At 48.3% G+C, this 21,199-nt stretch overlaps 1 protein-coding gene across 1 annotated transcript; it reads right to left on the bottom strand.

Annotated features, from left to right (window-relative positions):
- Positions 1 to 17,127: 17,127 nt before the first annotated feature.
- LOC142310373 (uncharacterized) lies at positions 17,128 to 20,470 on the bottom strand. Its single transcript, XM_075347890.1, has 5 exons — positions 20,336 to 20,470; positions 20,123 to 20,185; positions 19,838 to 19,916; positions 18,205 to 18,281; positions 17,128 to 17,973 (listed from the first exon to the last, which is right to left on the bottom strand). Exons 1-5 carry the CDS (start codon positions 20,415 to 20,417, stop codon positions 17,279 to 17,281), a joined length of 996 nt encoding a protein of 331 aa, XP_075204005.1. The 5' UTR covers positions 20,418 to 20,470; the 3' UTR covers positions 17,128 to 17,278.
- Positions 20,471 to 21,199: the final 729 nt, after the last annotated feature.

The raw sequence follows: 21,199 nt of genomic DNA on the forward strand, positions 1-21,199 counted from the left end.
GCATTAAGTTTCACAGCACACGGTGTTTAATGTCCAAACAAAAATCCACAGCAATATACATGTCTCTCCAGCAGAGACTCAGGGAGTTGTGATCACTCCCTCACACCCGGCACACCTGCCCTCGTTCCTGTTTCCTTTTAACCCTTCCTGAAGCCTGTAGGGAAACAGCATTAACCCCGGAGTGGAGTTGCTTTCTATCATGGAGTGAGCACAACCGGGGCGAGACATACCGGCCGTCATAGATAACCCCGGTCACAGTCTCACAACGTCTGTATGCAGGGGCATTGGTGAACCTCACAATTTTGGACTGCCCTGGCAAAGGAAAATACTACAAAGACTCACTTCCTCAAAATGGGCACATTAGACTCAAGAGGTCTTCATGTACGTCTCTTCTCAGGGACATCGGAGTTACACACAATGTTTTACGTAAAATCTTTCATGTATTAATCTCAAAAAGTAACATACACCAGCTCTATCTCACTATTGGGTATGTGCCCTTAACATTTCTGCCATGAAAATTCATTTTGGTGTCATTTTGGAAGGTTTTCTGGTGAGTCCATAAAAATGGCGTAAAACGCAGACAAAATTGTTCACAGCTGTGACTTTTGAGTGATAAATGCTTCAAGGGGTCTTCCCCATTCTGTTGCCATGTCATTTGAGCACTCTTCTGAGACTTTTGTGACATTTTTAGGGTTTCTACATGCTGCCGGGGGTCATTTCAGAAAAATACTCGGGTCTCCCATAGGATAACATTGGGCTCGGTGCTCGGGCCGAGTACACGAGTATCTTGGGATGCTCGGCCCGAGCCTCGAGCACCCGAGCTTTTTAGTACTCGCTCATCACTACTCCTTATCTTCTTCTCTGCTCTTTCTTCTCCTTCCTGTTTGCTCTGCTCTCTCGTGTTTGCTCTCCTCTCTGCTCCTTCTTTCTGATCTCTACTCCTTTCTCTCTGTTTCTTCTTCCTGTTTGCTCTTCTCTCTGATTTCTCTGTTCGCCCTGCTCTCTGCTCCTCCTTCCTGTTTGCTCTTCTCTTTGCTCCTACTTCCTTTTTGCTCTTTCTCCTTTCTGCTCCTTCCTCTTTGAGTTTTCTTCCTGTTTGCACTGCTCTTTGATTCCTCCGCTCTGTGCTCCTTCTTCCTTTTTTCTCTTCTCTCTGCTTCTTCCTCTTTGATTCTTCTTGAGGACCAGAGAACATAGAGAGATATAGAAGGTATTAGGTAGTTTTAGATGGAAAATTATCTGATTAATTTGCTGAATAATTTGGTATGTGACATTGAACTTTTTTTCAGTGAGTCTTTAAATGTGTGTTTTTGGTGAAAAGCCAAACCTTATATCTGGGAGTGATCTTGGGAACAGGTCGACAGTGTCGATCAGCATTTTTCTCTGCTTTAGCTGCAGCAGAATTGGATTCCATCTCATGCCATGACTCTCCTGAGAGACGCTGTTCACAAAAGGATGTAGGCTTATAGGGGTATCTGACAGGGGAGGATGAGGTTCCTGACCACACACTGTAAAAAATGGAGATTTCTCAGAAACGGAATTGTCATGGGTGAATTTGGCCCAAGGAGGCAAAGCTGACCAATTATCTTGATGGGAGTTGGGGAAAATGTGTAAATATTGCTTCATGGACTTTGGTAGTGATGAGCTGTGGAGACGTCATGGAAGATTATTAAGCTCTTGTAGACCGTGCTCTAGAACCTGGAAAATAAGTGTACACAACGGTCAGAGACTATGTGACCTAGGAGACCACAGAACGGCAAAACACCCGAGCCACCTGCGAAGCCCATGGAAGTCCTGGCTCTATTATAGGTGTAATATTACAGGCCAGCTCTATTATAGGTGTAATATTACAGTCCAGCTCTATTATAGGTGAAATATTACAGGCCAGCTCTATTATAGGTGTAATATTAGAGGCAGGCTCTATTATAGGTGTAATATTACAGGCCAGCACTATTATAGGTGTAATATTACAGACCAGCTCTATTATAGGTGTAATATTACAGTCCAACTCTATTATAGGAGTAATATTACAGACCAGCTCTATTATAGGTGTAATATTACAGTCCTGGTTCTATTATAGGTGTAATATTACAGTCCAGCACTATTATAGGTGTAATATTACAGACCAGCTCTATTATAGGTGTAATATTACAGTCCAGCTCTATTATAGGTGTAATATTACAGTCCAGCACTATTATAGGTGTAATATTACAGTCCAGCTCTATTATAGGTGTAATATTACAGTCCAGCTCTATTATAGGTGTAATATTACAGTCCAGCTCTAGTATAGGTGTAATATTACAGTTCACCTCTATTATAGATGTAATATTACAGTCCACCTCTATTATACGTGTAATGTTACAGGCTAGCTCTGGGTGTAACATTACAGGGTGACCTTATTTGTTGTAATTAAAGATAACCAAGCACCAGAATTTTCCTATATAAACTAAAGCCAGTGCTATACTGATGCTAGGATGCTGATTCTATACATACCTATAGTTATCAGATTAGATGCATAGGTTTTGAAATACAGGCAGGTAAAGTTACAGAATTGTACAGCTTTTTGATTGGCAGCAGCTGCCGAATAGCTAATAGGTGGGCTGGGTTTTGCTATCTATTCCTGCCCCTGTCTGTCTTCCTGGCCTCTGTAGATGCTAGACTGTATGGGCTTCTTCCTGGTATGAGTCATTTCTATCACGTGATAGGGGCGTGCTCGAAATGCAGCCCATACAGTCTAGCATCTAGGCCAGGAAGACAGACAGGGGCAGGAATAGATAGCAAAACCCAACCCACCTATTAGCTGTTCGGCAGCTGCCGCCAATCAAAAAGCTGTACATTTCTGTAACTTTACTTGCCTGTATTTCAAAAACTATACATCCTATCTGACAACTATTGGTATGTATAGAATTAGCATGATAGTGCCAGTATAGTACTGGCTTTTGTTTATATAGGAAAATCCTGCTGATTGGTGCGCTTTAAGTATAGTGTAGCCACAGTTTTCCTTCTGGGGAATTCTGACTTTACACAATTGGTATTTTTTATAGAAATGTACCAGTCTACACCAGGACAGCCAGCTCTGTGCAGATCACGCTATAATTTCTTGGACGAGTGGCACTTTTATTGGTGTGCAGGGCGTGGAGTGCTTTGGCATCTGTGCTGCAATCTACAATCTGTTGTATTGGCTTTATTATAAATCTCTGCTGCCCTTGAGGCACAATAGCAAGTGTGAGTTGGAAGGGAGCGCGTCTCCGTAGTTTGGTGTCCACCTTGCTCATTTCACTTGGGAATACCAGATCATGTAATACAATCTCCACTAGGGGAGAGGGAATGGGAGACATTTCTTCTTGGTTCTGCTAAGGAAGGCTGATAATACTACTGAATCCACACCAGAAAAGAAGAAAAGGTCCAAACTTCACCAGCAGAGACTTCTGATGCAAGTTATCTAAATACCTATTGTCACGATACCTCTGCGGACTTTTGTATTTCTCCATGCCAAGGGTGAGTTTCAACAGTGTAGGTCATAGGGTAGAAATAGAGCATCCTTCTTACCGTCCTGCCTACCCAGAAATTGCGTTTGATGTAGAAGTCTGCAATGTCCTCTCTGTCCTTTGAAGCACCTTAATCAGAGTCGGACTGGAGTGACAAGGGCCCAACAGTAATATTGACTTTGGGGACCCATTGTTCCGAGACCTCTTGGATTCCACTACATAAAAAATACTGCATTACCCTCATTCACAAATGTACCTATGCCCCTATGTAATATTAAACTGGACGGCTGGCTTTGTACACAGTGAATCAAGTGTATTGAACCAACTACTAACTCACGTAGGGGTCCACTCCTGCACAGAGGCCCACCAGGGATACCACCTTTTCCCCTGTTGGCCAGTCCAAGCCTGCCCTTAATGCAATGTTCAATACAGAAGATTTAAAGGAAAAAAAGGCAAATAGTTACCAAATGGAAAGTCTCTGTGGCCAGATGGTTTTATCTTCCTTACTGGTAAAAAGAGAGACAAGGGCTCCCATTCAAGAACAATATATGGGCCCTTTGCAGCCCCAGAACTCATCAAAATGCACAACCCCATCTGCTTTGGAGGTAGAAATGGGCCCCCTTACTTCTTGGGCTCCTGTGCGGCTGCACAGGCTGTACCATTGATATGTCCGCCCCTGCTGTAACCTCATGTCCAATCCTATTTTATACGTTGATGAAGTGATAACAATGGTGGTTTGTAGCTAAGTCGTAAGATTTGCGATTTTCCTAAAATTCTTAACTTAAGATTTGGCACTTTAGCCCCATTTCATGAGTTGCTTTTTTAAGTCACTTTCTTTTTTTGCCTATTAGTTGCCATTTTTTATGCCAAATTTATCAAACTGATGCACCCAATTGATGAATTTGGCGTAAATAAAAAAAATCTTTTTCCTGTCTCCAACAGCTTTGGCGACATTTAAAAACAAAAGTCACAATTTGGAGCCATTAGTCACAAAAAATGAGCCAAATTTTTGGTGAACTCAAAAATACACCAGGGGTGCTGGAGTAAAACTGGCAAAATTTTGGCTTGCTCGAAAATACATCATGGGGTGACTGCAGTAGAGTTGTGCCAAATTTTGATACTTTTTAAAAAGTCGTGATCGATGAATCGTGTGAAAACATCTGTAATTGCTTGATCTCACAAAGCAAAAAATAAAAACAGGTGCGCACATATAAAGTAGACTTCAATAAAGGTTCAAATAGAATAATATATTGGGTGCAAACAAAAAAGGAGCAAAACACATAACACTGGCAAGAAAACGAGCATAAAGGCAATGATGAATGTGGACCTACTGTCACGAATGTATCACCGCCTGACGTGATCTCAGGGAATCTTGGACCAGACGGTCATATCGTATTGTTAATCGCAGATCCTGTATAATGCCCACTCATCATTTACCCTGAGTTGGAGCTTATTTAATTCCATCCGGTGCTAAAGGGATTATGGTTCCTTTCTATCCTCCTGTGACCTAACAGGTAGTTGTAACCTCAGCTGCATCCACCCTTCTGCTATAAATACCACTTATCACTCATCCCTATGTCGGCTATAGATCATTCTATACTGTCCACTTTGAAGAAGCCTGTCTCCAGAGAAGCTAAGGTGTTTGCTTCAGTTACAGCTGAGAGGTTTCTGCTGGAGAAACCATGAAGTGTTATTTGTTGTGTCTTTCCCCACATGTTTGTCTTAACTTCTTTGTGTTGTCTTATTGCAATGGTGAAATTAGCATCTCGCCGGCCTTCACTGGTCAGGGTGAGTTCAAGGCCAGCGAGGATCTAGGCACGTGATGGCGCATGGGGGGATGGACCTGTTAGGGATGTTAATGAGTGCAGGGATCAGTCTCAGATGAGTGTTAGGTGGTGACCCTGCTCTTCCTAGCGACAGGGCCTTCCGTTGTATTGCTTCCCTAGTTTTATCATTTTGATCATCGCTTTCTTGTATTTGATACACTGGCATGGTTCTAGTCTGGAAGAAAGGATATGGGTACCAGAATCAGAAGTTAATGCCAATAGGTTGGTGTATTCCTTTCATTAGTCTCATCTCGACAAACCTGGTCCTTAAGGTCCAGAGACCCCTCTTAGAAGGTAGGATGCTGTCACGAGTGTGTCCAAAGCCTGATGTGATCTCAGGGGGATCTTGATCAGAAGGTAACAGCGTATAGTTGATCGCAGATCTTCTTTAGTGCCCGCTCATTGTTTACCCAGAGTTGGAACTTATTTGATTCCATCTGGTGTTGAATAGGTTAAGGTTCTTTTCTATCATGCAATGATCTAGTAGGTAGTTAGCTGCATCCACCATTCTCTAATAAATACTTGTCACTCCTCCCTATGTCAGCTACAGATCATTCTATAGTGTTCACTGTGAAGGAGCATGTGTCTCAAGAAGCTTAGACGTTTGCTTCATTTGCGACTCAAAAGTTGCTGCTGGAGAAGCCATTGAGTGTTATTTGTTGTGTCTTTCCCCACTTGTCTGTCTTACCTTCCTCGTGTTGTGTTATTGCAATGCGGAGACTAGTTTCTTGCTGGTCCTCACTAGTCAGGGTGAATTCAGGGCCAGCGACAGCCTAGGTGTCGCGGGCGGGGAGGAGGGTGTCAGCACTGCGCTCACCCCTCTGCTCGGGTCCGGCTGCTGCTGCTCAGTGGTGGCTCGAGCGGTGGGCCGGATCCCGGGGGTTCTCGAGCGGCGCTCCTCGCCCGTGAGTGAAAGGGGATTGGTTTTTTTTGGGATATTGTCTATTGTCCGTGACGCCACCCACGGTTGTGGTGATTTGTTAGCACCACCGCTGCTCAGTGTGGGGATCCCTGGAGTGATGGTGTGAAGCAGCAAGTTGTTGTGTTGCCCCTCCGTGGGTAGGGGTTGGTGATCCCGGGGCCCAGTGATGAGGTGGGAGATGCAGGGCTTGGTGGGCGCAGGGACGCGGGGGCAGCGCTGTGCCTTGCGGCACTGTGGTACTCACTCAGCCTGAGACGTTGACACAGTTCTCGGTAAAACACACGGCTGGAAAAACGGTTCCCACGGACGGCTGCACTTGCTTTCCCCAGTAGGTGACGGTGATGTCCCTTTTCCTGCACCTAATGTTGTTGATGGTCTCGATGGGTTCCCACCGGTAACCCGCTCCCCGGCTTCAAGCTGGACCGGAGGAGCTCTACTCTTTGCCCGCAGGCGCTGGCCCTTAGAAACTGGTGCCCTGGCGGTGGCGGTGTCTCTACTTTAATGGTTGGGCTGTTGCCTTCAATCGGGACTTGGTTGTTGGGAGACAGACGTCCCCTTCACTGACGGATTTGGCAAATTATGGCGACTCCTAGCCTTGCCGGGGTCCGAGAGGCCCCTGCCCTGGTGCTGACTGTTCTTTGCCCACTGCTCAAGACCGCCGGGTCACCACCCGTCCGCGGTCCTTCCAGGAACTCCCGAGCAGTCACCCCTGCGAACAATCACCACCGTCTGCTGACCTTGCTGTCTCAGTCCGGGGCACACACCCGGACCAGCTTCAGGCTTTCTTACTGTCACTTTTACTCCTTTTTCCTCTACCACTTCACTTCCTTCCCTGTTCTACTTGTTTACTCCTCACTCAAGCCCTGCCTGGGCTAAACTTCCACTCCTTCCACTTCCTCCTCCAAACTCTTTCTGCCTGGTTCTTCCCGCCTCCAGAGCTGTGAACTCCTCGGTAGGCAGAGCCAACCGCCTGGCCCACCCCCTGGTGTGAACATCAGCCCCTGGAGGAAGGCAACAAGGATTTTGGGTTAGCTTTAATGTTCCTAACTGGGGTGTAGGGTGTGGTGGTGTGATGACCTGTGACCCCTGGCTTGCCCAGGGCGTCACATAGGCACGTGATGGCGCATGGAGGAAGGACTCGCCTAGGGATGTTAGGGAGTGCAGGGATCAGCCTCTGGTGAGTGTTAGAAGTTGACCCTGCTCCCCTCTCCCTAGCACCATTGCCCTCCATTGCATAGCTTCCCTGGTTTTCCAATTTGCGCTACATTGCTCGTCAGAAGTCCTCTGGCTCCCAGCGTGACACAATCATTGCCCTGAGTCCATCAGGGTGGTACAGCATCAGGGCCAAGTCACGGAGTTATTGATGTAAACAATCCCATCCTGCATTGATTGACAGCTGTACTGTCTGATAAGTACAGCGCAGACGTCCATGCAATTTGGCGCTAGCTTTGTGAGGCTTCGGGTCAGTACATTTAGGCATGCATATTGAGGAGGGAGAAGCTCAGGTCTACACTATATTGCATTCTACACTTTCATCACTGGGTACTGGGGCTGTCAATCATTGGAGAATGACCGTGTTTATACCAATTACTCCATGAATCGACCATGAAGCTGTAACACCCCAATGAGTCAGGGTAATAATTTCACACACAAGGAGCCAAATTTTTAAATTAGAACCTTAGGAAAACTGCAAATCCTACAGCTTAGCTAAAAACACCATTCCTATTATCATTTCACACCTGCAGCAGCATGAAGACAGATTATTAGGAGATATGCTGATTACAGGTTCTTCAAAAGTCATATAACTGGCATCTTTCTGGGGAGTCCATACCATCTACCATGCTGAACTCCTAGATAAGTTATTCCAAAATCGTGTAAGGACTTGTCAGAATTTCATAATTACCGCCTTATTTCTTTAATGAGGGTTGATCTTAAGATCTTTAGGAAAGTGTTTACGAAAAGACTGGGTCTTCTGATTTATAAAGACCAGGTTGGCTTTGTTATGCATTGCCGGTTGGGAGTGTTAATGGCTCCACAGTAAGGGGAATATTAAAATCATAGGATGGACCCGAGGCAGTGGTGCAGCAAAATGTATCTTGATAGCTGGCACGTGGATCAGCAAGGAACAAGACTATAGGGTATGTGTGGCGCCCTGGACAAGCCAGGGGCCACAGGTAACAACACACCAACACACCCCACACTCCCGGTCAGGCACACCTAAGTCAGACAAAAACCCTTGTTGTCTTCCTCCAGGGGCTGATGTCCACACCAGGGGGTGAGCCAGGCGGTTGGTCCCGCCCACCGAGGAGTTCACAGTCCTGGAGGCTGGAAAAGTAGGGAGTTGAGTTTTGGAAGTGAAAGTGAGAGACAGGAAAGTGGTAGAGGAGCAGACAGAAGTGGTCCGGGTGTGTGGCCCGGACGGATCAGCAAGGTTGGCAGACGGTGGTGACCGTCTGCAGGAGAGGCCTATTGGAGCTAGCCGTAAGGACCGTGGAAGGGCGGTGGCCCGGCGGTACCGGACCGGTACGCGAAGAGAAGCCAGCACCATCCGGCAGGGGCTTACGGACCCCGACAAGGCTTGGAGTCGCCGTGCAATTTGTCAAATCCGTTAGCGAAGGGAACCTCCTGGGTTTCCCAGCAGCCAAGTCCCGACAGAAGGCAACAGTCCAACCGAGAGAGGGAAACACAGTCACCGCCAAGGCTGGAGTTCCCAGGGCCAGAGCCTGCGGGCAAGAGGGGCTCCTTCGGCACCCATCCAAGCTGGGGAGCGGGTTACCGGTGGGAAGCCATTGGAACCGTACACACTACACAGGTGCAGGGAAAGGCAGTCACCATCAACCTGCCGGGAGGAGAAACACCGCAGCCATCTGTGGGACCCGTCCATCCAACCGTTTGTTTTACCGAGAACTGTGTACATCATTGGCTGAGTGAGTACCACCGTGCCGTGCGGCACAGCGCTGCCCCCGCGACCCTGCACTTTGCCAGGCTCCGTAACCCACCTGCCATCCATCCCTACCCCATCACTGGGCCCCGGGACAACCAACCCCCTACCCACGGAGGAGAGAACTAACATCCAGGCTGCTCCCTGTCATCGCTCCCGGGATCCCCGTCCAGAGCAGCGGTGGTGTCACCAATCTCACCACAACCGTGGGTGGCGTCACGGACAATATCAAATCCCCACAATCAATCCCCACCCTTTTCACTCACGGGCGAGGAACGCCGCTCGAGTCCCCGGGATCCAGACCACCGCTCGAGCCACCACCGAGCAGCAGCCGCAGCAGCAGCGGCCGGACCCGAGCAGTGGGAGAGCGCAGCGTCCCCTCCTCCGCCCGCGACAACTTGGCGTCACGAACAGGATCTTACCACTCTGCTGTCTGGTAGAGGTGCGCCTTGTGACCGCCGGAGGTGTCCGGCCGAAAAATTTGAGAAGCCGCCATCTTGGGTGCGAAAAATTCCCGCTCGAGCGTCTCCTCGAGCAGTAGAGGCGTGAAGGCCAAAACCCCGCCCCTGTAGAGGAGGAGCCGGAAAGAGACTAAGGGGGACTGATGGCATCTGGCCGCATGTAACCCGCGGCTATGGAAGCAGGGACGCAAGGACCCTGCGGCCATTTACTGGTTCCTGGAAGAGGCCGCTGCTAAGGATGCTGAGTCCGACCAACAACACTGTGGTCCCCGCGCCTGGCACCGCAGCGTGGGTGGAAGTCCGGACCGTCCAGCTAAGCAGCCGTCTGCAGGTCCGCATGCAGCTCCTCCTGGAGGAGTGGGAGGCCGACATGGCGGAAGTGGTGGCGGCCATACAGAGACGCGAGGTGGAGGGAGTCTTGGAAGGGAGGGTAAGTGACCCACGCCCCTGTACCCCTAGTGGGTCGGTCATCGCGGCCGAGGGACCAGGTATATACCCGCTCGCCCTGCTACCTCCCCCGCTACCCGTGTTGGCTGCTGCTGCCCCGCCACTAGGCCCGCTACCACCACCACTGGTAGCAGAACCCTGCCAATCCGCCCCGGCGGACCGACCTGCAGCAGAAGCTCGTGACCGCCCTGATCCGCTTCCATGGAAGCAGCCGAAGACTGAGCCCGTCAGCAAAGATGCACCGGAGGCACGGCGGGGATGCAGCTGCCAGGAGGCAGAGCAGGCCATGTCACAGCGGGGTCCCTCATTACCGAAAGTTCCGGTCGTAGCCGGCACAGGGGGACTCCGGCTGGGCCCGTCCCCCACACCGCCTGAACCGGAGCAAGCAGAAAGTGCTCCGCATCGGGAGCGGCAGCAAAGGCAGCTGCGCCGCGGGATTGCTGATTAAGAAAGAAAAGTTAGAGCATGGTAGTGGTTCCCAGTTACCTTGCTGTCGGTCCCCATTGGGACTCTGCTGACGTTCCAGACGGCCCTCAAGGCTAAGGAGTCCGGTTGGAGGAGCAGTCGTACCCGCATCATCGGCAGCTGAAAATGGAGTCCTGTGGGACAGTGTCACCCCTGTGTGAGGGTGGCGTTGGGGGCTCGTGCTGTTCGATGGTGGACTGTGGGAAAGCTGCAGGAGGAAGCTGTACCGGAGCCAGGTGTTGTGGATGGCCCCTGGGACCCAGCTGACAGTCCCCGTTGGGACCCTACGGCAAGTCTCCGTTGGGACCCTACAGTTTTGTTTGTGGTAACCCGTTGGCTACGAAGCACTGTTGTCCCCGTGGGGACTGTTTGCAAATTATACCTAGAAACTGCTACGGACAAGCCCGAGAACTGGCAGGGCAACCACGAACTTGTGGTCTGTAAATAAAAATGTTTTGTGGCTAAACCGTTACCGCCTCCGGAGAGGCAGATTTGGAGGATGGGCCTGGAGGGAAGTGATGGCCCAGGCCCGCCACTACCGCAACCGGTGGCGATCCTCCGGGGGGTTTCAGGGGCTCCCCATGGACGTGGGTCCCCTGAAAAGGACAGAACCCGCTTGGGTAACTTGTGCTGGACTGGGGTCAAGGGGTGCTGCCCATTTGCTTTGGGGCAGCATCAGGGCCAGGTTGCTTGGGTGGGAGAGAGCGTAAGCCGAAACCGTTTAGTAACGTTTAAGTACACATGCCTCCCGATGTGGGAAGAAGTTAATATATTTGTAACCTGTTTTACCATTTATCTTTTCCAGTTTGTGAAAATAAAACCGGTGATGGACGGGCAGCCCGCGGACGGCCTGCATTTTACTAAGGGGGAATGTGGCACCCTGGACAAGCCAGGGGCCACAAGTAACAACACACCAACACACCCCACACTCCCGGTCAGGCACACCTAAGTCAGACAAAAACCCTTGTTGCCTTCCTCCAGGGGCTGATGTCCACACCAGGGGGTGGGCCAGGCGGTTGGTCCCGCCCACCAAGGAGTTCACATTCCTGGAGGCGGGAAAAGTAGGGAGTTGAGTTTTGGAAGTGAAAGTAAGAGGAAGGAAAGTGGTAGAGGAGCAGACAGAAGTGGTCCGGGTGTGTGGCCCGGACGGATCAGCAAGGTTGGCAGACTGTGGTGACCGTCTGCAGGAGAGGCCTATTGGAGCTAGCCGTAAGGACCGTGGACGGGCGGTGGCCCGGCGGTACCGGACCGGTACGCGAAGAGAAGCCAGCACCATCCGGCAGGGGCTTACGGACCTCGACAAGGCTAGGAGTCGCCGTGCAATTTGTCAAATCCGTTAGCGAAGGGAACCTCCTGGGTTTCCCAGCAGCCAAGTCCCGACAGAAGGCAACAGTCCAACCGAGAGAGGGAAACACAGTCACCGCCAAGGCTGGAGTTCCCAGGGCCAGAGCCTGCGGGCAAGAGGGGCTCCTTCGGCACCCATCCAAGCTGGGGAGCGGGTTACCGGTGGGAAGCCATTGGAACCGTACACACTACACAGGTGCAGGGAAAGGCATTCACCATCAACCTGCCGGGAGGAAAAACACCGCAGCCGTCTGTGGGACCCGTCCATCCAGCCGTTTGTTTTACCGGAGACTCTGTGTACATCATTTGCTGAGTGAGTACCACCGTGCCGTGCGGCACAGCGCTGCCCCCGCGACCCTGCACCTCGCCAGGCCCCGTAACCCGCCTGCCATCCATCCCTACCCCATCACCGGGCCCCGGGACAACCAACCCCCCTACCCACGGAGGGGAGAACTAACATCCAGGCTGCTCCCTGTCATCGCTCCCGGGATCCCCATCCAGAGCAGCGGTGGTGTCGCGGGCGGAGGAGGGGACGCTGCGCTCTCCCACTGCTCGGGTCCGGCTGCCGCTGCGGCTGCGGCCTCTGCTGCTCGGTGGCTCGAGCGATGGGCCGGATCCCGGGGACTCGAGCGGCGCTCCTCGCCCGTGAGTGAAAAGGGGATTGGTTTTGGGGATTTATTGTTGTCCGTGACGCCACCCACGGTTGTGGTGATTGTGTGGACACCACCGCTGCTCTGTATGGGGATCCCGGGAGCGGTGACAGGGAGCAGCACAGTTGTTAGTTCTCCCCTCCGTGGGTAGGGGTTGGTTGTCCCGGGGCCCAGTGATGGGGTGGAGGATGAGGGATGACAGGCCAGGTGCAGGGCCTGGTGAGGTGCAGGGTCGCGGGGGCAGCGCTGTGCCGCACGGCACAGTGGTACTCACTCAGCCTGAGACGTTGACACAGTTCTCGGTAAAACACACGGCTGGAAAGATGGTTCCCACGGACGGCTGCTGTTGCTTTTCCCCGGTAGTTGGCGGTGACGGTCTCTGTCCCTGCACCTAGTGTAACTGTTGGTAGCGATGGATTCCCACCGGTTACCCGCTCCCCGACTTGGATATGGGCCGGAGGAGCCCCTCTTTTGCCCGCAGGCGCTGGCCCTGAGAAACTGGTGCCTTGGCGGTGGCGGTGTCTCTCTCCAACGGTTGGACTGTTGCCTTCAATCGGGACTTAGTTGTTGGGAGACCCGGAGGTCCCCTTCACTGATGGATTTGGCAAATTCACGGCGACTCCTAGCCTTGCCAGGATCCGAAAGGCCCCTGCCAATGGTGCTGGCTTCTCTTCGTATACCGTTCCGGTACCGCCGGGCCACCACCCGTCCACGGTCCTTTCGGCAACCTCCGATCAGCCTCTCCTGCAGACGGTCACCACCGTCTGCTAACCTTGCTGTCTCAGTCCGGGGCACACACCCGGACCAACTTCAGGCTTTCAACTGTCCCTTTCTCTTCCACCTTAACTCCTCTCTCTTGCTCCTCTACCACTTCACTCCAACTCCTCAACTCATCTCTCTTCCTCCTCCAAACTCTAACTGCCAGGTTTTCCCGCCTCCAGAGCTATGAACTCCTCAGTGGGCGGAGCCAACCGCCTGGCCCACCCCCTGGTGTGCACATCAGCCCCTGGAGGAAGGCAACAAGGATTTCTGGTTTAGCTTTGGTGTACCTATCCGGGGTGTAGGGTGTGGTGGTGTCATGACCTGTGACCCCTGGCTTGCCCAGGGCGTCACAGTGGTGTCACCAATCTCACCACAACCGTGGGTGGCGTCACGGACAATATCAAATCCCCACAATCAATCCCCACCCTTTTCACTCACGGGCGAGGAACGCCGCTCGAGTCCCCGGGATCCGGCCCACCGCTCGAGCCACCACCGAGCAGCAGCCGCAGCAGCAGCGGCCGGACCCGAGCAGTGGGAGAGCGCAGCGTCCCCTTCTCCACCCGCGACATATGCATGATGGCAAACAGACAAGCGAAGCAGTAAGCACTATAATAAGTGAAGCTAGGTGTGTGGGTACACATGTTGATTTATAGGCAATATGATAACTTGCTTGCAAAGATGCAGTTACTCACAGGAACAATAAATGTATAGGCAATCTAGAACATGTAGCAAAAGAAGTATGTAATCAGGAACCCTTTAGAAGGTATATGGTTAATAGCAGTGATGTATGAAATTAAGACCTTATAGCAGGGATATGGATAACAGCAGGATAGCAGTGAGGTTGTGGAAAACCGGTAACTTACTTTCAGAAGCAATGGTGTGAACAGCACCAGTTTTATCAGAGATGAGTCCAGTACCTGGTACCTGTAGTTGTAGAGATGAGAGTGGAAATTGGAAGAGTCATGGGAGGTGGCAAGGAACTAGTTGAAGATTGCTTGCCAACTGGCAGAAGTTTACTGGGAAGATGATATAAACTTGACTGAAGCTGAGTGAAGTGGATAGTGAAGGAAAACTACTGTAAAACACATGGTAACTGAAATCTATGCTTCCTGAATAATCGGCCGATGACTGCTTGATGTCAGAAGTGTTTGCCAGACTGTGGAATAGCACAGAAGGAACTGGCCATATGGGAAGAAAGTAAGGTCCGGTGCTAGAGCGAGAACATGTGACTAATAAGAAGGTAATACCCTTTGCACAATTGACCTTATAGATGACATTGACAAAACCAAATCAGCAGAGAAACTCCTAAGACTGAATGCCCAGAATGTGACAGGTTGGGATGGCCCATTCTATTTGCTACCGTTCAAAGGTTTGGAATTAGGGATGCCTGTTGGCAAATTGAATAGTTTTTTTTCTTTTTTTCCTAACATATCAGTCAATATACTACCTCAAAGTTGATATAAATATAATGGTAGATGATAGGATGCCTGTAGATCCAGTCTTGTTTGTGTTTTGCATAGGAGCCATTAGCCTTTTGGATTAGCCACCACCCTGACATTCAAGATATCCATGGCTCAGGAACATGAATTCAAAGGCTCATTTTTTGCAGACAATATATTTCTGACTATGCAATCCACAAAACTAATAACACTTGTGTCTTATGGAACTATCACGGGTTTGTCACAGGTGACAGACAGTCATGTGGTTTCTGGCCATAAAAGGTCACAATGTTTGGTTGCGCAAAATGCTCCCTGACTTTCCATTGTTCCTCAAGTCATGAAGTCAGTATTCATTGGTATAGGTAGCTTTTCTGCTGGATTCATCTCTCCCCCTTTTGGACCCAGGAGGATCTCGACTTCCAACCACCTGCTGATCATCAGTATTCTCTTGGTGCTTAAATACCTCATTCCTTCCTTGGACTGGTGCTGGTGATATTTTTAGGTCCTTCAAGCCTTGGTTGCATGCAGGTAGCTTGTATTCCTCTGTAGTATCATTGCTGAATACTTTGCTGAACTTCTACCTGTGTCATCTGTAGATAAGTCGTTCATGCATTTCCCCACTTCTTGTGTCTTCTATAGTTGTTTAATGAAGTTGAGGAAGAGCTCTTCCAATCCATTCCCTATTTAAGGCCCAGCACTAGGGATATCTAGGGTCAGGTATCCAGCTCGGCGCACAGGTGCAAAACCTACCTAGGTTGATGAGGGATCCCAGGGACCAGCAGTAGGTTTGGTCAGGGGTCACCATCATCCCTTTCCCCAGACACAGGGTTTCCCTTCCCTTTCTCTGTTCACTTGGTGCTTCCCTGTACCTAGAGTGATACCTACATACATCAAATATATGTTTAGACCTTGGCTTACTGCGTGCTAAATTATTCCGCTTTGTCAACATAGTGGATCCATTTTCTAGAAAACCATTACCTTTTCATATCTTGAGCTAAAAATGGAATCCTTCCACTGTCCTCACAAATTATGCCTACAGCCTTTGAATGGTTATGTCAGATTTAGGGGTACTTTGCACGCTGCGACATTGCAGGCCGATGCTGCGATGCCGAGCGCGATAGTCCCCGCCCCCGTCGCAGCAGCGATATCCTTGTGATAGCTGCTGTAGCGAACATGATCGCTACGGCAGCTTCACATGGACTCACCTGTCCTGCGACCGTCGCTCTGGCCGGCGACCCGCCTCCTTGTTAAGGGGGCGGGTCGTGCGGCGTCACTGCAACGTCACACGGCAGGCGGCCAATAGGAGCAGAGGGGCGGAGATGAGCAGGATGTAAACATCCCGCCCACCTCCTTCCTTCCGCATATCCTACAGAAGCCACAGTGACGCCGGTAGGAGATGTTCCTCGCTCCTGCGGCTTCACACACAGCGATGTGAGGTAAAACACATCGTTCTTTGAGGTAAAACATTTTTTAAAAATAGGTAGTGAAATGTTTTACCTCCTAAAAAGAATCATCTCTGATCCTGTGCTGTAATGTCTGTATACTTTTTTGCATCCTCCCGTGCCCAGAAGGTATGGTATGATCAGACCATGTCCCTGTATTGTCAGTTAAAAGAAAAAGGTTTTGGTACTGTGTTAGCCAGTTGAAAAAGGACTGCTTGCTCTCAGTGAGAGAAACAAAATTAAAATTTTGTAGTTGTGATACCTTTTAATGGCTAACTAAATTAAAATAAAATATGATGTTATAAAGCAAGCTTTCGAGACATCTCAGGTCACTTCCTCAGGCATGGTATGACAAAATATTTTTTGTCATACCATGCCTGAGGAAGAGACCTGAGATATCTTGAAAGATTGTTTTAAAACATCATATTTTATTTTAATTTAGTTAGCCATTAAAAGGTATCACAACTGCAGAATTTTAATTTTGCCTGTATTGTCAGACACGGCCATTACACAGCACATAGCAGCGTCACATATATAACATTATCTCAGCACAGGGACATTTTTTTAAACACATCCAATTGTGGAAATAATTATTATTCCAATATCTATTGATTTAAAATAAAATTTTAAATGAACTTTGCTCGTGGGAAAACCCCTTTAAGTGGCTTGCACTTGTTCATGGGTTTGGAGCATTGTATTCTATTGACACCTTCATTAAGTGTAGCATGCTTGAAAACCTTTTTTTTTTGTACTTGTTACTTGTCTAAAATGTAAAAAAAAAAAAGATAATAAAGAATAAATTAAACATGAGTTTCAGTGATAATGTTTTTGGTGTATTTTTCTAGTAAGAGAACACAAAGCCTCCAGGAAACAATAAAAAAGGAACAGAGACCACGGCCCTGGCTGGATAAATGACTCCATGATCTGACACATCATATAATAATATCACTGCTCGGGTTTTGGGAGAATATTTTTTTATAGTTTTGGTCAAGATGTTCTACACACATATTTTTATTTATATCGCCTTATAAACCATACACAGTGTCTGTTAAGAGATGGTATATGGACCAATGTGGGAGGGGGACTGATGATTACATGTTCCCCTCATTCTTATCCCTCTTTTTTGTTATTGTCTTTGTCAATTTCCAAAATCCTTTCTTCTTTTTCATTTTCTCCTTGGAATTAGTGGTTTCTTGTGCCTTTTCTTCATTTTGCATCATTGGTTCTCCATTTAACTCCACCACCTCCTGTATATATGCCTTTTCTTCATTTATGGTTGGTGTTCCTTCGTTTATCTCCTCCTGTATCGTCACCTTTTCTTCATCTATCATTGGTGTTCCTTCATTTATCTCCACCACCTCCTGTATATTCGCCTTTTCTTCATTTATGGTTGGTGTTCCTTCACTTATCTCCACCACCTCTGGTCTATTCGCCTTTTCTTCATTTATAGTTGGTGTTCCTTCATTTATCTCCACCTCCTCCTGTATAGTCACCTTTTCGTCATCTATCGTTGGTGTTCCTTCATTTATCTCCACCATCTCCTGTGTATTCGCCTTTTCTTCATTTATGGCTGGTGTTCCTTCACTTATCTCCACCACCTCTGGTCTATTCGGCTTTTCTTCATTTATGGTTGGTGTTCCTTCACTTATCTCCACCACCTCTGGTCTATTCGGCTTTTCTTCATTTATTGTTGGTGTTCCTTCATTTATCGTCACCACATCCCTTATAATTTTCACATATTTCCTTTCTGGTTTCTTTTCCAGTTGAATCACACTTTCCTGAAAAACTACAGTATAAAAGAAGACCATCAGATGTAGCACAATCTATGTCTACAAGGATATGCTTCGCAATAATGTAATGCTGCAGCCCATCAGTGGACACAAGATGTCTCTTGGCCACATTCTGCTGATTTCCACTGTAGTAGAAGGACCCCCATATGTGACATCTCCAGTAATGACACATAAACCTATGATCTGCCCGTTACCCCGGTTGTATATTATTATTTAGTAATAGTTACCTGCCCCCTCTACGACTACTTCCTCCAGTTTCTTCTGGTCCAGACTGTCACGACAATGTAGATTTTCACACCAGTAACTGTAATACAAAAAAAATGTCTTTCTACAGAGGATAATATCAGAATATACCCATTGCCCCCTTCCTCATGACAGAGGGTAAGATATAAAAGTCCAGTGTATACCAGGCAGGAAGATCATGGCATCCAATGTATACCACGTAGGAAGGATATGGTGTCCAGTGTATATCATCCAGGAGTGTGATTAGGACTGAGGTCCTGGGTTCAAATCCCACCAAAGATAACCTATGCAAGTTATTTCAATATTTTCCCCAACCTTGCTTGAGTTTCCACATTCAAAAGACATATTGGATGATAGGGTATTTAGATTGCGGGCCCCAATGGGGACAAAGATGGTTATGTTGTCTGTAAAGCTATATAACCGATTAAAATAATAATATGGAATCCAGTGTATAGCAGACAAAAAGGATATGGAATCCATTGTATACCATGGAGGAAGAATATTGTGTCCAGTGTATATCATCCACAAAGGTATGGGCAGCATGGTAGCTAGTGGTTAGCACTGGGGACCTGGGTTTAAATCCCATCAAGGACAACATCTGCAAGGAGTTTCCATGTTTTTCCTATGCTTGTTTGAGTTTCTACATATAAAATACATACTAATAGGGTATTTAAATTGTGGGCGCCAATGGGAACAAAGATGATGTTGTTGTCTGTAAAGCTATATAAACTATTAAAACATATAAAAAAATATGGAATCCAGGGAACAGCAAGGGGAAGGATATGTCATCCAGTGTATATGTTATGAAGACAATGAGATAGCAGGGAACCGGGCTTCCTAAGCTGTCCCTCAAGCTCGGAGTCCCTATGCTATCCCTAACTTTAGGGATACTCCTGATGTTGGAGATTCCTGAGTCCTCTTCCTGGCCCTGTTACTTAGCAGTCCTGACCTGATCCCCCCCCAAGGAAGGGACAGGACAGGAGCACACACACACAAAGGCAAAGAGAATAAGAGATTCAGGAGGAAAACAGGAGCCGGAAGCAAGTACAAAACAACAGGGGTTCACTCCACCACCGCACCATGCAATGAGCAAAACTTTCACCAGTAAGTCTGGGACACCACACCCCATAGACTAACATAAAATAAGCTATAGCTTGCATGGGTGGAAACTTTAAACCAGCATAAATAGGAGGGGAGCAGATGTGATAGGTCCCTCCACAGCATGTGACCAAAGGAGCAAATAGACCAGCATAGATTAACTCATGCTGGCCTGCCTATGAATAATCACACAGCAGCTCGACGCCCGAGTCTGTCTGTGTTTATCCTAGACACCACAGTGTCAGAATCAGCAATCTAAATTTCGCCATGACAGTCAGCGAAATTTGTGCAAAACTCCGTGTGACAGTATAGCAGACAGGAAGGATTTGGTGCCCTTGTGTATATTACATAATATATAATACTGCACCAGGAACTGGGAGATATGGCTATCTGGTTATAGTGCGGTCTGACCCACCCCTATATTACAGACCGGCTGTAGAAGATATTGCCCCCCCGTAGGTCATACAGTAAAGTGTATAGAAAATAATGTGATATATAGAGTAGAAGATGGAAACTTACCAGCAGATCAAGATCACCATCAATATTATGATCAGTATAGTAAAGCATAAAGGCAGGATACCGTATGTTAAGTTACGGACTGGTAAAAAAAAATCAAAACAAGAAGTCGGTTATTCTTTTTACAAACAGAATATTGTCTAGCATCTAGATAAAAGGCAACACAATATATTTTTCAGCAACACATGACAATCACCCAAGAAACTCGCTCAGTGGTTGTCCTCCACTTCAGTCAGGACTTAGTATAGAATGATGAGAGAAGAAGTCAGGAAGGAATTGACTACTCACAATTTATATTGCTACTGCCGCCAATCGATGCGGGGCTTGTCTCTGTCCTTGCCTGGAAAGTCTCTGACCATAAGAGAAAGAAGCAAAATGAGGACAAGCCACCTACGATAGCGGTAAATGTCCCCAATACTGTAACTTGAGAGGGGCTTAGAAGACTCTTCTTATGACCCAACTCTAGATACCTACACAAACCCCAGCGAAAATGCTGGTTACCTGTTGATGTCTCTGAGGCGTTTTCATTTGCTAAACACAAGCGAATCACCAACAATATAAGAACAAATCTCCGCACCGCCATGATCTTCAAATGACTCCAGTTGCCCTAATCCATAGAGTACTGGACGCGGCATTGTGATGTCATCCAGCATTGTAATTCTATAGTCTGGGGGTGGGGCTGCTGGCTGCTGCTGATGTCATCACTGATCTCGGCAGCAATGGAGCAGCGATATTTCAAGGGAGAATGCGACCTCTAGCATAACTTTGGAAGAACAGAAAGAGGGACAAACTATTCAAATTTTGACCACACCCATTTGGCAGTGAGGGACATTCAGCAGGTGCCCAGTATTGTTCATTCATTCTCATAGTTGCTGCAGACAGAACTTTCTCATCTTTAGGCTGGTTTCACACTACGTCTTTTTAACATCCGTTGAAAACGTTATTTTAGCGGAAGTACGGATCCAGTGCAAATGCGTTTTCATTTCAATGCATTTGCAATGGACTCGCGTTAACATCCGTTCACCTGCGTTTGCGTGCGTTATAGTGCGGATCCGGTGACTTGCAGTTTTTTAACATGTTTCAAAAACGCTACTTGTAGCGTTTTTGAGCTGCGTCAAAATACTGCAAGTCACCGGATCCTGACTAAACAGCACGCAAACGCAGGTGAACGCTGGCATGCTGATAGACAGGATCCTGCTTTTGTACTGAGCATGCCCAGAAAGTACTGAGCATGCCCAGAACCAGTCTCGCGTGATCTGTCTCTCTCTCCTCCTCCCTCCCTCACCCTCTCTCTCTCTATCTATGTCTTTCCCCCTTCCTCTCTCTCCCACCTGAGAGCTGCGGACACTCGTAACCAAGGTAAAT

The sequence above is a fragment of the Anomaloglossus baeobatrachus genome, chromosome 5, assembly GCF_048569485.1.
Source record: "Anomaloglossus baeobatrachus isolate aAnoBae1 chromosome 5, aAnoBae1.hap1, whole genome shotgun sequence".
Taxonomy (NCBI): domain Eukaryota; kingdom Metazoa; phylum Chordata; class Amphibia; order Anura; family Aromobatidae; genus Anomaloglossus; species Anomaloglossus baeobatrachus.

Bases quoted from the DNA above. Each gene is read 5' to 3' on its own strand.
- LOC142310373 (XM_075347890.1), bottom strand. From the start codon at position 20,417: ATGGCGGTGCGGAGATTTGTTCTTATATTGTTGGTGATTCGCTTGTGT. The intron at 19,917-20,122 runs GTGAGTAGTCAA...TTTTTTTACCAG, and splicing joins CGGCAGTAGCAATATAAATT to TCCGTAACTTAACATACGGT. The intron at 17,974-18,204 runs GTAACTATTACT...TTTATACTGTAG, and splicing joins AGTAGTCGTAGAGGGGGCAG to TTTTTCAGGAAAGTGTGATT.